General features: G+C 37.0%; 1 protein-coding gene across 2 annotated transcripts in view; it reads left to right on the top strand.

Annotated features, from left to right (window-relative positions):
- LOC150092689 (tumor protein p53-inducible protein 11-like) overlaps positions 1–15061 on the top strand; it is a 158000-nt gene that overhangs the window by 119659 nt on the left and 23280 nt on the right. For both annotated transcript variants that reach the window (XM_090414465.1, XM_090414464.1), the window contains exon 4: positions 6163–6268. In XM_090414465.1, coding sequence (XP_090270591.1) covers positions 6163–6268 — 106 coding nt within the window. The remainder of the gene's footprint in view (positions 1–6162; positions 6269–15061) is intronic.

Raw genomic sequence — 15061 nt, 5'->3', positions numbered from 1 at the left:
TATAATATACTATATTCTCGTAGACTTACTTCATTTAATTCAATAATCATGCATTCTAGTTCTTTTGGTAATGTTATTAGAATTATATCATCAGCGAATCGTAGATTGCTTAAATATTCTCCATCAGTATTCAGTCCTCTTTTCACCCACTTCAGTTTTCTCATAGCATATTCAAGCAAGGACTGTAGCAAATAATTTTCATGAGATAGTCTCCCTGTCTGACTCTTTATTTTCATTTCTCTTTCCTTTCCATTTAAACTTATTACTGATGAACCTCTCTCATATATACGCTTATATATCTCAGAACACGCTTGCTCTTGTTATCATTCAGGGAGTGAGAAGTATGATTGCAGTCTGATTAGCGGAATAATGAATTACTGACCATTTAAAACTATATATTTAGAAATTTATGTACATTTAATCATACAAATACAACATTTGTTTTACAAATGATATTCTATCTTTTTCAATTTAGCTACTTGAATACAAATTCTACCTTACGGTTCTTCTTTATGAACTGGTCAATAACATCGTCATAAAAAGTTGGTTGTAACTTAATTTTCCCAAGCAACACGCACACTTGTAAAGGCTGGCTGAAGCTCACTGGCTAGAGCTACTTTGACTGCATATGGCCTGTGTTTAAGCAACAGGGTGAGACGACGTGAAATGGTTATGCATGCACATGAAATCACAGTGCTGCTGCGAGGACCTGGAAGCTCCTGCAACCAAGCAAGCCAAGGTAGCTTTGATTAGACGAACAAGCATCTGCCTTCGATACACAATGCAAAGCTCAATTATTGCCACACAAGCTTAAGACGTCTTCTGTCTACAAAAATAAAAGCTTATAAATGCATGCATTTATTAACTAATAAATATTACTTCTTTCTCAATTAATGAGCTTGCACAGCAAGCATGGAGAATTTGCCCCTGATAGATGCAAATAAATTTGATTGTTCAATTACCCATTTTGAAGTTACCCACATAACTACTTCAAATTGCCTTCCAATCAAGTTCATTTTCATGTTTGATGTTGAATATTATCACTGCTACTCTCTCTCTCTTTCCTTGTTTGTTATTGCATGAGTAATCCTACATTTATTATTTAGTAGAATGTCACCTCTTTTCATCTGCCTTGTCTTATTAATATTGCTGATATCTATGTAGTATTTCTCTACTAGTTAAACTTCAACACAACTAGATATGAGAGTTCCTGGATTTAATAATTCTCATGCATTGATAATAGCAGTCACCATGATGTGACAAACAGATGAGTTTGTTTAGGAATGAGAAATAAGTAGGTAGGTTCACAAAACAAAACCAATTCTCCTGCTCTATACTTTTATACTGTGACAAACTAAGAAAATAGAGTGATCTGCTGAGTCATCAGCAACTGCAAGGGAAGGAAATCAATAATCTGGGACTTGATTTGAGGTTAGTCACTGATTATGTCAGACTGTATTTCTGAAAGTTCTAGGAAGAGAAATAAAGTACTGGAGAAATCACAAAATTATAGAGAAAGTATAAAGAAACTCCTCAGTTGCATGAAGAGTGTAAGAAGCAGGCCAAGAAGGTGAAAATGGCATATGAAAGGAGACTGGCTGAAAGGTATCAAGCAAAATTCTAGCAATTCTACAGTTATGTGGTTTGTAGAAATACTCAACCAGTAGTTTGTCAGTAGATTTCATGTTCAGGGTTGGGTACTGTAATACTAAATACAAAAGAAAAGGAAAAGGATTGGCTCGCAGTTCATGAATGTGAAACATTTGGAATTGTAAATTATCCTGATGTTAATAAGACTGTGAGAGTGGATAATATATTGCCATGTATCTCTAATATATATATATATATATATGCAGGGTGTTCGGGATAAATTTGACAGTTTCGTAAGGAAAAAGAAAATCTTCTTTGTATCTATTAAATTTAATGAATTGACAAAAAAACATTACAGGCAGAGTTAATTACAATACTATCAACAAGATTTACTCAAAATAACCACCATTAGCATCGATCACAGCTTCAATTCTGCTTCGGAACCTCGAACAAGCTGATGCTACAGTCTCCCTGGGAAGGGCCGCAAAAACTGTTTTAATTTTATCCATTAACTGGGCTTTTGTATTACTGGAAGTGCGATTGGTGTCTTTTTCAACTGCGCCCCATACAAAATAATCCATGGGGTTAAGGTCTGGGGAGTTTGGAGGCCAAACATTTGGACTGGTGAAGTCGTAGAAATTTTCAGACAACCATTTTTGACTTTTCCCAGAGGTGTGGCAAGGGGCCGAATCCTGCTGCCATACATACGGCCTACTATTGGCTACCCTTGTTATCCAGGGCTTGACTACAGTTAGCAACTCCACGAACAAAGCCCGAATTCCAATGCCAGGGTTCTTCAACACCTGTTCCTGCAGATTTGCGAGGAATTCTGCTGTACGAACGCAATCAGATCGTCTGCTAGGGATCTTTCTTCTTGCTACATCCTCGTAGTCACCATTGCAAGTCTCTAGTTCATGCCTGATTGTTTTTACTGTATTCAGGGAGCATTGGGCAGCAGTCGTAATATCCTTATTTTGATGGCGGGCACAAATCATCATGATACAAGTTATTCTCTTCCATGATTCAGGTGGGTTCCAGCTATCCATCCTTTCTGACATCTTGTATATGAATGAAGAAGGGTCCAAACTTTTAAATGAAGAGAAGTGTGTGTTAATACATGTAACTTACGGAAAAATATAATTAATTATAAATATGTCAAATTTATCCCGAACACCCTGTATATATATATATAATATTACAAAAATGTGCCCTTGGCTAGATTGTTCAATAAGAATACCACAACAAAAGTTCCTGAAGAATAGAAGGAAGGGAGAATAGTGCTAATACATAAGGAAGAAATCCAGTCAGTGGTGGCAAATTATAGGCTTTTTTTTTATTATTATTGTTATGTAACATCTCCAGGGAGTCCAAAGACTCATCGAGGGAGGGCACCTACTCTACAACTCTCCGTCTACACCAACCACCACCACTAGTATTTTCACTGACAATCACAAACATCCATGCCCACAGTGGGATTCAAACCTGCAGCCTTTTGGCTGGAGAGTGGATACACTAACCACTTGGCCAACCAGGCTGGCAAAGAGCAGCAAAAATTTTAAATTTAATAGAATATTGCTGTTGAAATTGAAGAGAATGGCTGGCTGATAAAAGTCAACAAAGAATGTGTATGAGAATGCAATGGCTCCTTTAAAAATGATAACAAGCTGTCCATATATTAGCAATATAGTTTGGGAGAGGATACTCACTAGTTTGCTGGTGATTCTAAACTAGAGAGAGTATTGCCACAGAGTTCTGATATGATGTTGCAAGTTGATTTGAATAGTTTGGACAGATGGAATGCAATTCACTGCTGTTGTCAAGCATAAGGTTATACATTTTGGCCATAGGAAATGGAATGAGGCATATTGTATTGGTGGATAGGGAGTTGAAGTTAGACTTATTTTACTTATCCCTTAAGCTTTCAGAAATGATCCTTATTCTCTCTCTTTCTCTCTCCTGTCCATGGTGAATTTTCCTGCATTGGCATCACTGTCTCCTTCATCTAGCTATCAAACTTTGAAGATCCACATTCCGTCAGTCTATCCTCATAACTGATATTCCACAGGTCTGATATTCTCTTGATATATTCTTCTAAATTTTTACTATTTCCTCATTCTGTAGAATCCATGAGATTATATTTGAGAAAAGTAATCAACAGGTGTGGTCTTATCAAAGTCTTAAAAAAAAATTACTGTAGAAAACGTTACTTTAAAAGTAAGTGATCCACTTACTTTTTAAGAAAATATCTAGTTCCCTGGTTAGGAAAACCTGTATATCCCACTGATGTGAATGCACTTTTTTGTAACATTTATATTTTTATGCTGGAACTTTAGTTTTGATGTTTAGTTTTGGTTAAAAGATAAAATTTAGGACAATGCTAATTTAATTTTATATACGAGGGCTGTTCAATAAGTAATAAGACTAATTTTACTGTCGCGAAACCACTCATCACAATATTAATTTCTGTGGAATAAAGAAATGTTGCTGTCTGTATTAATAAAAGAGGTTGATGGATGGCGTATACGGGCTGATGTGCCAGAGTGTCACGTGACTAAACACAAGCTTGTTTCGGCACGCCTACGAGCCACGACCAGTCGTAGAAATGGAAGCGTCCTTGGAACAGTGTTATGCGATTAAATTTTGTGTGCGTTTGCAAAAATCGGCATCGGACACTTTTAACATGATACGCGAAGCTTTCTACGATGAAGCAATGTCGAGGGCAAGTGTTTTTCACTGGCATAAAACTTTTAAGGAAGGAAGGAAGGCAAAATGTGAAAGATCTTGAACGTGAGAGAAGACCTTCAACCAGAGACAATGATCAACACAGCAGCGATTATCATCAAGGAGGATTGCAGAATTACAGTATGCCAGCTGCATGTTGTCCTGAATATTTTTGTGGGAAGTGTTCACTCGATCATGGCTGAACATTTGGGACTGAAACGTGTTTGCACCCGATGGATTCCCAAACTCTTGACACCGGAGCAAATGCAGCATCGAGTGGATGTGTGCACAGAATGGAAAGAAAGACTAGAACAAGAAGGTGACAACTTCTTAAAATGCATCATTACAGCAGATGAAGCTTGGTTGTATCACTATGACACTACAATGAAACAACAAAGCAGTCAATGGAAGCATCAGTCTTTGCCTACCCCCAAGAAAGCAAAAACTGTAAAATCGGCTGGTAAAGTTATGACCATAATGTTTTTTGACTATGAAGGCATTGTTTACCAACACGCTGTAGAATCCGGGAATACTGTAAATGGCTCATACTATGCGGATGTTTTACGGACAATGGTACAACACATCAAAAGGAAGCGCCCATTGCTGAAGAATGGCTTCTTATTGCACCACGATAATACAAGGCCACATATTGCTGGTTGTGTAGTGGACGTTTTGCAGAAAAACAACATCGATATCCTACCACACCCTCCATACAGTCCTGATCTCGCACCGTGCAATTTCTGGCTGGTTCCTCAGCTCAAGAAACCACTAAGAGGCCGCCATTTCGAAAGCAACAAAGCATGTGTAAAAGCTGCGGAGGCGGGTTTGAAAGAACTCTCAAAAAACGGACTTTCACATGTGTTTAAGAAGTGGACGCAATGCTGGGACAAATGCATCGCGTCTCACGGTAGTTACTTCGAAAAAGACCATGTAAATGATGATGATTAAAGGTAATCTGTTTTCTGTATAAATATAGTCTTATAACTTATTGAACAGCCTACGTATATATATATATATATTGTGATTATTCATTTTTACTCGGTAGAAAATATTATAAATTATTTTAAATGACTGATATCGAAAGATAAAGAGATGACATGGTTTATTTAAAAAGATACTACTAGTTAACTTCACTCAATACTAAACCTAAAGAGAAACATCTTCCAACTCAGTTTCCAGAAGTCTACAAGATCTTATGTGATTGTGGAAAGCCATACTATGGCCAAACTGCTAAATCCATCCTTCTATGTTTGGAAGAACATCGTAAAGATATTTCCTACAACAGGACTAGAGCCTGCGCTTTCTCTAGTGCCACGTTCTTTTCTCCGTTAACTCAGATGAAGGCCACCAACACATTGTGGACTGGACACAAACTTCTAATATCCATGTGTGCTATGATGAACTTGAAAGATTGTCGAATCCAGAGAAACCTTAGATTCTTCCCATATAAATAACTCCCTAAGTTTCAATGCACACATTGCCTCTGTTCAATACTGGCACACTCGTGAAAGCACGTAGTCAACTTTTATTTGGAACTCAAGCTTGCATTACTGTTTTCAAAATGTACTACTGTGTTTTTGGACTAGTACTGTTAATGCAATTTTTAAGTATCTATTATTTTTTGTAATTTCTTTGATTGTGATACCTGAAGAAGTTGATCCATTCAACCAAACTAGTAGTATCTTTTTAAATAAACCATGTCATCTCTTTATCTCTCGGTATCAGTCATTTAAAATAATTTATTATATTGGTTTATTATGTGATTTCATTAGCTTTTATAAGATTTATCTGACACAACTAAATTCAGTGTTTTACTGTTTTTACTTACAAATGCTTACTTTTTACATTTAGAACCTCCTTTTACCTGACCAGTGGTATGATATAACACTGCAGCATGAGGTAGTTAGTGATCCTAATGCTATACTAGCAACACGCTTTTATGGTTGTACTCTACTAGGTAAGTTTTTTGTTTGTTTGTTTTTTTCCAAGTGATACTCATTATAACATTCAATGGAATTTTGAAGACTTTGGAAAATTCTAGACTAGAATTGTTACATCAAATTATAAATGAAGTAATAGTAGTCTGCACCACCAAAATACTATAGTATTTTGGTGGTGCAGACTACCAGTATAATTTACAAAAATTTACATTATTGCAAAAAAAAAAAGTTTTTGCCAACTTTTATAAAGATTACAAAAGTTTTTGCAAATTCATAAAAACAAATAGGAGGGAGGGAGCCATCTACCATGACTTCCAGAGAACCAAATAAGCTTGGCTATTTTCAGCTTCCAGCTATTTTTCATGTATCTTGTGTAACAAGAGCATTCTAAGTATCTGCTATAAAAGAAATTAGTTCCCTCTGGGAGCATAGATTGCTATTTGTACATATTTTAAAGTTAACATACAAATGTGTTTTGGTGGTATGGTTCTTATTAGAGACCATTCAGTAATGATGTATGGTAGTTTAGCCATCCAGTAACATGTTGTAAGGGCTACAGCATATTTGGCTGTAACTTGCTTAAATATACTTTAACTGAAAACGAAATGTATCTTAGGGATATACAGTACTTCCTATTGTGGAAGTTACCTAAAGCTTAATCAACAGTAAAAGCACAAAGGCAATGTGTAAACAGCAACTGTAAACAGCATTATAACAAACAGCCTCACTGCAATAACTGTACACAAGAAAAGAAAAAGACTATAAGGCAACTATTGCACTTTTCAGATTATAAACATTATAACAGAGTCAGTTTAAATTGCAAAGCACACACCACTTTTGGATGTGTATAATGGTATGCATTATGGGAAGGGCCACACCCAGACCAGTTTTGACCTTTATTGAGGTCTCATAAAGTGGCATAAAAATATTGCAAAATGTTTAACTGCTTAATTATATGTACTGAATTACAAAATCTTGTTTGTGAAGACTTAAAGATTATATTGAATGCTAGTTGCATTGACCATCATTAAGTGGAAATACACTTCTGATGGTTCAGTAAGTTTTAGACCATGAATAGAAGGTGACCAGGAACTGTAGCTGTTTCTGCATGTTTAAAATGGAGTAATAATAAGCCAGTTTAGCAGAACAATACTAAAGAAAATAGCTATCAAAAATGCTGAAATAGAAATAGAACATCTATCAAAGACTCACTTCAACTTTCCAGATAGAATCTGGGAAGTTGAAGTGAGTCTTTAATAGATGAATTATGCATGCATTAACCAGATTGCTCTTTACAGGATAGCATCTAACAGTTTTAGCAAGGTTTGTAGTGTACAAATCTGAGAAAAGCAATCTAAGTTATGCAGATTTGGAATTTTTAGTGGACCAACCTGTAACTGGTCAAGAAAGAATGGACCTATTCAAATGTTTCTTGAATATCTGGAAGTTTTAGTCCTTTTGTGAAGAAAAGGTGTGAGGAAAAGAAGACTTGAGTGAAAAAAAAAACATCGTTTTTTTTGGAGGAGCTGTGGATGCATGTTACTAACAGGAAAATATGTAGGTATCAGTCAGTACATGTTGATGTTGCCTGGAGAATTGGGCGTTGTCAAAAATAAGGAAAAGTGATGCGAGATATTTATTGCGAACTGGATAGTCCTATACTAATCTTACAATTTCTATAGATCAGTGCTTAAGAGCTTAGTTATGGACTTTGTGGCCCAGATGTCTGGATGCTATAAGGTTCATCAGCGAAGACCAATGGAGTGTTCTGGTATCAACCAAACTAGGGAGAAGAACTGAGGTTAGGGAGAAAAAGTTAGGAAGAGAGTATGTAAAAGTTGAGCTTTGACATACTTTATCATTAATGGGATTTTTTGTGTGTGTGTAAATCCCACTCATGCAAGGGCTGTTACTTGTAGGACATCAAGTACTAATAATCACTTTGTCCTCCAATAAGCAGAGTAGTGGTCTCACACTGGATTATGTTCACTACAGCTTGGATACTTTCACAAACATTCCTGCCTAAGCAGGATTTGAACCCATAACCTGTTGGAGAGCAGATATTCTAACCACTTCGCAAATCAGGTTGGCTGAAAAAAGAGGTTATCTTTGATGACATGCAGTGAATGATCAGAGGAAACTGGTAACTGCAAGAGAGAAGACAGATCATCAAAACAAGAAGTTTGGATCTTGATATAGAAGGCTACATACCAATCAATTGCACCAAAAATGTAGAACTACCTGTTGCTCCAAACATTTCTATAGCTTGCATCTAAAGGTGGGTATTGTTGGCTAGGAGATCTGCTTGAATCAAAAGCAGTGAGATCCAGCCATTGATTAGTAAGGGGTGAGCCATTGGTGAGGAGGTGAGTGTATATATTTATTGTGTGTGTGTGTATGTGTAGTATGTGTATATATATGTGTGTGTATATATATATGTATGTGTGTGTGGAAAGTATTTTACCTTGGGTATAATAAATGTTAAACATACCAAGCAATTTTAAACCTGGTTTTACTCCATTTCCCAAGTAAGCAAACAGACAAACAAGTCAAGTTTGCACCTGCAAGTTATGCAAGTCTAGCTGATTCTACAGGTAGTGCAAGACCAAGGCAACTCGTGGTAAAGGTGGCATAAGCTCTGATCGCTATTCTTAATATTTACCCTTAATGCCAAAACACATCTCCAAGGAGGGGATGTATGATATTTTGTATTAAAGGCAAGGGGTTACTACCCAGACCGGTTTCGACCTTTATTGAGGTCTCATCAGTGGGAGCCAGGCTAGAAATACCAAGATTTAGTAATACTGAGCTTATAAGTATTTTACCAGAACAAGTTACCATAAGGTGTTTTAACCTTATTAAATAAAAATCTCTGGAGGAGATATAAATGTAGAAAGTATTTTACCTTGGGTATAAATAAATGTTAAAAATACCAAGCAATTTTAAACCTGGTTTTATTCCATTTCCCAAGTAAGCAAACAGACAAAATATAACTAGACTTGCATCACTTGCAGGCGCAAACTTGACTTGTTTGTCTGTTTGCTTAATTGGGAAATGGAGTAAAACCAGGTTTAAAATTGCTTGGTATTTTTAACATATATATATAAGCATGGTGTATGAATGTTAGTCAACACATGTTTATGTTTTTTACATGTTAGAAAGAGTGGAGAACTGAACAGTAATAGCAGTGGCCAGTTCAGATCATCACCCATGAAAATACCTGTTAAAAAAAAGCAGAGAAACATAGAATTTTGTCCAGTCTACAGCTACTCTCACCAACTAGCAAAATGTGGTATTTGTCAAGATCTGATGTGTAAGCACACACAAGCATGTGTGTGTACACATCAGCAGAGCTTGACAAATACTAACCCATGGTGAGTACATTTTGCTAGTTGGTGAGAGTAGCTGCAGACAAAATTTGTTTATTTAATAAAAAAAAAAAAAAAAAAAAAAAAAAAAACCTCCTCAAACTATTATATATCACTATTAATGATTGTGTGGAACTCCTGTGGTTTTATTAGGATATATTAAAAAAATGGGGGGAGGTAAATTTTTTACTTGGCAAGTAAAAAATTTACGTTGTGATAATTTTCGACAGAGCTGGACAAATATGCTTAGCAACTCTAACCCTAACAACTTAGGAGGGAATTGATGGCCAATGAGTTTATACATAGATTGTGGATCTGTGGTCTATGTTTGATGGAGAGAAGGATTTCTACAATGCTGATGGATTGCATCTAAATGGTTTGGTGTTAGGTGTCTGGAGAAAGAGCTTTGTTCACCAAGCATACTGAAGTGCAAATTCAGGGAAACTTAAGCAATTAGTGTGGAAGCAAGTGAGTTTGTGAATGACCAAGTGAGGAATCTAGTCTCTCAAGCAAAAAAAAAAAATATTGAATTGGGTAGTAGATTCAGAAAGTAAAGGTGGGTGGGGGAACTAACAGGATGCTGCAGCTTTTATATAGTAATGCCAGAAGTATCGGGAATGAGAGGGAGGAGTTTTTGGCATTGGTTACTGCAACCTTGCCAAAAGTTATAGGCATTAGTGAGACTTGGCTAACAGCAGATGATGTAGTTACAGGGATTGAACGTGAAGGGTTTAGTATTTTCAGGGAAGATGGAGATGATTGGGGGGGGGGGTACTGCTGATGAATTGCAGCCAAAAAGAATAGGAAACAGAAGGGAGGGTGACTGTTTGCTTGAAATAACCTGGTAAGATTAATGCCAGTAAAGACAAACTATACAGTTAATTGTTATTATAGGCTAGGGAGTTCCACAGATGATCTGAAAAGCATGCATCGCCAAATTAGTAGGAAGAAACTTAAATCTGTACCATGGCATAAACCACCGTAGGTTAAGGATGTTAGTAGTGTATGGGATATAGTTAAGGGTCATTTGCAGGAAGCAATATTGAATTGTATACCTAGGGTAAGGAGGGTTAATCAGGTAGTTATGAGAAGAATCTAGCAAGGGCCAAAGGAAATCCCAAGGAGTTCTTTTGTTATGTGGCAAATAAGAGGATGAATGACTATGGAAGATGAGTGATGATGGTCATGAGGAGACGGAAGCGGATAAAATAGTTGAGTTACTGAGTGACCACTTTGCAAGCATATATTTTCCTAGTGAGGTTACTGCTTTAACCTATGTGACATACACTAATGTGGGAACAGAGGTGGATGAATTGGAAGTCCTTACGATATTGCAGAATCTCAATATAAATACAGCTGTAGGATTAGACAGGATATCAACTAGAGTTTTACAAAAATGTGCAAGAGAACTGGCAATGTCTTTGACTAAGCTGTTTAATTTATTTACGTTTCAGCTCTGGTAGAGTTCTAAGGGAGTAGAAAAAGGGCAAAATTATTCTTTTGCATACAGACTACAGTAGCAAATTTAGACATTAATATCTCAGGCATGGTGGTAAAAGTATTAGAAAAATTGGTAAAAAAGAGAATTCAAGAATGGGTAGATAAAAATATGATGCTGTATGAGGGTCAACATGGCTTTCTGAAGAGTTGGTCATGGCTTAGTAATTTACTAACTTTTTATAATAGAGTAACAGCTGAGTTGGATAGAGGAAATGGCTACAGGATGATTTTGAAAAGGCATTTGACACATGAAACACTGTTACGCAAATGAGATCAAATGGGGATGGATATGACCTGATGTTATGAGGGTGGCTGCTGGTCACAAGGTTCAGTGCTGGGACCATTGTTTAATTTAATTTGTACATAAATGATAAAGGAATTATTCAGTTGTTTGCTGATGATGCAAAATTAGGTAGAGGTATTAGTTAATAAAGCAAGTTTTAAATAGGCTGCCAGTATGGGCAAAAGTTAATGGGTGTGAGTTTAATGCTGAGAAATGTAAAGTTATGCATTTTGTGATAAAACAAGCCATGTATCACATTGATGGCACAGTACCCCAGGAAAGGAAACAGATGAAGCTAGAGATTTAGGGGTGATGGTAGACAGAGTTAAAGTTTAGAGGATGTGTTGCTAAGGTAGCTCATAAAATTACTTTGCTATTAAAGAACACATTAACAAGTAGAGATAAGGAAGTTGTTATTCCTCTTTATAAGGCCTTGATATGCCCACATCTGGATTAATGTGCTCAAGTCTGGTCTCCTGGATTTCTTGAGGATGAGGAAAGAGTGGAGAAGATTCAGATGCGAGTGACCAAGATGGTGAGTGGCTTGTGGAATGTTCTCTATGAGGATAGATTGAAGGTAGATAGAAAGAAAGAAATAGGAACATTTACATACGCTTCATAGACTTTTAGAAGGCTTTTGACTGGGTAAAACATAATGAAATGTTCAATATATTATTTAAATTAGACATAGAAGATCATGTACTTAAGATTATAAAAATGATTTACACCAAACAGAAAATGCAGCTGTTTAACTCTGAGACTTCTGAAGTGAAAATAAAAAGAAGAGTTAGACAAGGTTGTATCCTTTCACCAAATCTATTTGATATCTATAGTGAGACAGTGATGAAAAAGATTGAAAAACAGGAATTAGTATCAATGGTATAAAGTACAACGATCTTAGACATGCTGATGATACCATTCTAACAGCAGAAAACAGAAACAAATTAATTAAATTACTGCAGCTACTAATTGAAGAAGGTAAAGAATTTGGATTAGATATTAATGCAAAAAAAACCAAATTTATGAAAATATCAAAAGAAAGCTGATCTGAGCCAGAAATTTTCATAAACAATATGAAAATTGAACATACAATAGAATTCAAATATTTAGGCACCTACTTTACTGCAGATGGAAAGCAAGATAAAGAAATAAAAATAAGAACAGCCATAGCCAAAGATGCATTCTGGAAAAATAAAGATCTGCTCAGAAGTTCTGTTAGTATCGAGACAAAGAAAAGATTGATAAGAACATTAGTGTGGCCAATTTTCACATATGGAAGTGAGACCTGGATATTCAAGAAGAGAGTAAGGCAACAGATCTGTTGCCTCTCTCTTCTAATGGTCTTTGAAATGTGGTGCTATAGGAGAGCTCTGAAAATCCCATGGACAGAACATGTGACAAATACAGATGTCCTGAGAACACAGAGATCTTTATTACAGGAAATGATTCAAAGAAAGATGAGATTGGCAGGACATGTACTGAGAGGTTCAGCAGGACAGAGGATACTAACAGTTTTAGAATGAAAAAATTATGGGAAAAGGATCAAGAGGCAAAAAACAAAGGACATGGCTTGAAGATATAAGATCATGGACAGGATCACATGACTATGCAGAAACAAAAAGGAAAGCCACCAACCAACAGAGAGAACTGGAAGGACATGGTGCTGCACCCTCTCACTGAGAAAGCTACATGAAGAAGAAAGGGTTTTGTAGCATAGATGCAGGGGAAATATGTCATCTCCCTTGGAGTTGAATAAAGATGTGGTTAGTAGTGGGGTGTGAGAAGTTTGCACCTGAAGTAGTTTCAGGACTGGGGAAACTCATATATATAGAAGCTAATGACTTCACATCGCTTGCCTTAGTATCCCATAATGCAAAGTGCATAACCTTCTGGACATGTATAATGCTATGCATTATGGGAAGGGTCACTACCCAGACTGGTTTCGACCTTTAATGAGGTCAAATCAATGGGAGTCAGAACCGGTCTGGGTAGTGACCCTTCCCATAATGCATAGCATCATACATGTCCACAAGGATATGTGCTTTGCATTTATGTGGAATTCTTATGCGAGTGATGTGAAGTCATTAGCTTCTATATACGAGTTGCTCCAGTCCTGAAAATACTTCAAGTGCAAACTTTGCTTACACTTCGATAAAGGATTAAAACAAGTATATAATTTCTGTGAAAGAAAATACAATCTGTTAAGCAAACTGCCCTTATATGGATAGCATCAATTATTATTCAGGCCTCCATGGAGTCAAGACTCATCGTTGGAGGTCCTTCCTAAGAAACACGGTCTATCAAGACTCATCGAGGGGAGGCCCCTCCCAAGAAACACAGTCTATCATACCACTCCTTGAACTGATTGACCTTTCTCGCTCTCACCACTCCATCAGGCAATGCATTCCATGGTTCAACCACCCTCCATGCAAAGAAACCACTCCTCACCCTCTTGTTCACAGTTTACTTTCGTAACTTCCAGGGATGGCCTCTTGTCATCACTCCTTCCTGCTGTTCAACCAAGCAAAAGAACTACCCAGTGTCAACCCTGTAACCACCTCTCAACAGTTTAAAAGTCTCAATCATATCACCTCTCCTTCTTCTATCCACCAAACTCTGCAGTCCACATTCCTTCAGCCGATCCTCATAACTATCATTGTACAGACCTAAAACCATCTTTGTTATCTGCCTTTGTACCCTTTCCACAGTCAATTTATCCCCTTCAAATCCTGCGGACCAAATCCGAGAACAATAGTCCAAGTGTGGTCTGGTCAGGGTCTTTATACAACGGAATGATAACTGTTTTATCTCTGCAGGTCAGTGTCCTTCTCGTTATTGCAGCAATCCTCTGTGTTACCTTCACTACCTTTTGTAATATGTCTCCTAAATTTCAGGTTCTATCAATCATCAACCCCAGATCTCTTGTCTCCCCTACTTCCTCCAGTATAACTCCTCCCATAGAGTATGCAGTGTCCCATCGATGTTCCCCAAACCTCAAGACATTACATTTTGCTGCATTAAACTGACACCCCATTCATTTGTCCATCTATCTAGCTTATTCAAATCCTCTTGCAGGGCTACTGCATCTGCACTATTACTAATAAACCTTCCCAGCTTCGCATCATCTGCAAACAACTGAATATCCCCTTGCAATCCACTGACAATGTCATTGAATTGCCCCACCACACACAACTCTCTGATACCTATTGGACAGCCAATCCTGAATCCAGTTGACCAATCTGACATCCAGATCCATGTGCTGCAACTTAAATATCAGCTTATCATGTGGCACCCTGTCAAATGCCTTTGCTAAGTCTAAGAAAATGGCAGTATATGCCTTTCCCTCATCTAATGCTCTTGTAATATCATAAAAGGCTAGCACAGTGGTTGCCAACGTGGTCAATATCGACCCCCAGGGGTCGATATAACATTGTTAGGGGTCGATTCGGGCTCAGGGGTCAATAGAAAAATATAAGACACATCGTATGGGTAATATTTAATTCGGTTAACTTGAATTATCTCCATCCTGAATGACAACGCAATTAAGAGTGAATCGTGGGAACAGTGACATGAATAGGACCTGTAAGATGGAGCAAGGTCATGAAAATAGTTATGGAGGCCAATCAAGTAGGCCAAAATGACATATTTACCAACAAGCA

Source organism: Typopeltis vanoorti, chromosome 25 (genome assembly GCF_054136105.1).
Source record: "Typopeltis vanoorti isolate ZY-2024b chromosome 25, IOZ_Tvanoo_1.0, whole genome shotgun sequence".
Taxonomy (NCBI): Eukaryota; Metazoa; Arthropoda; class Arachnida; order Uropygi; family Thelyphonidae; genus Typopeltis; species Typopeltis vanoorti.
This window is presented reverse-complemented; position numbering and strand designations above follow the sequence as displayed.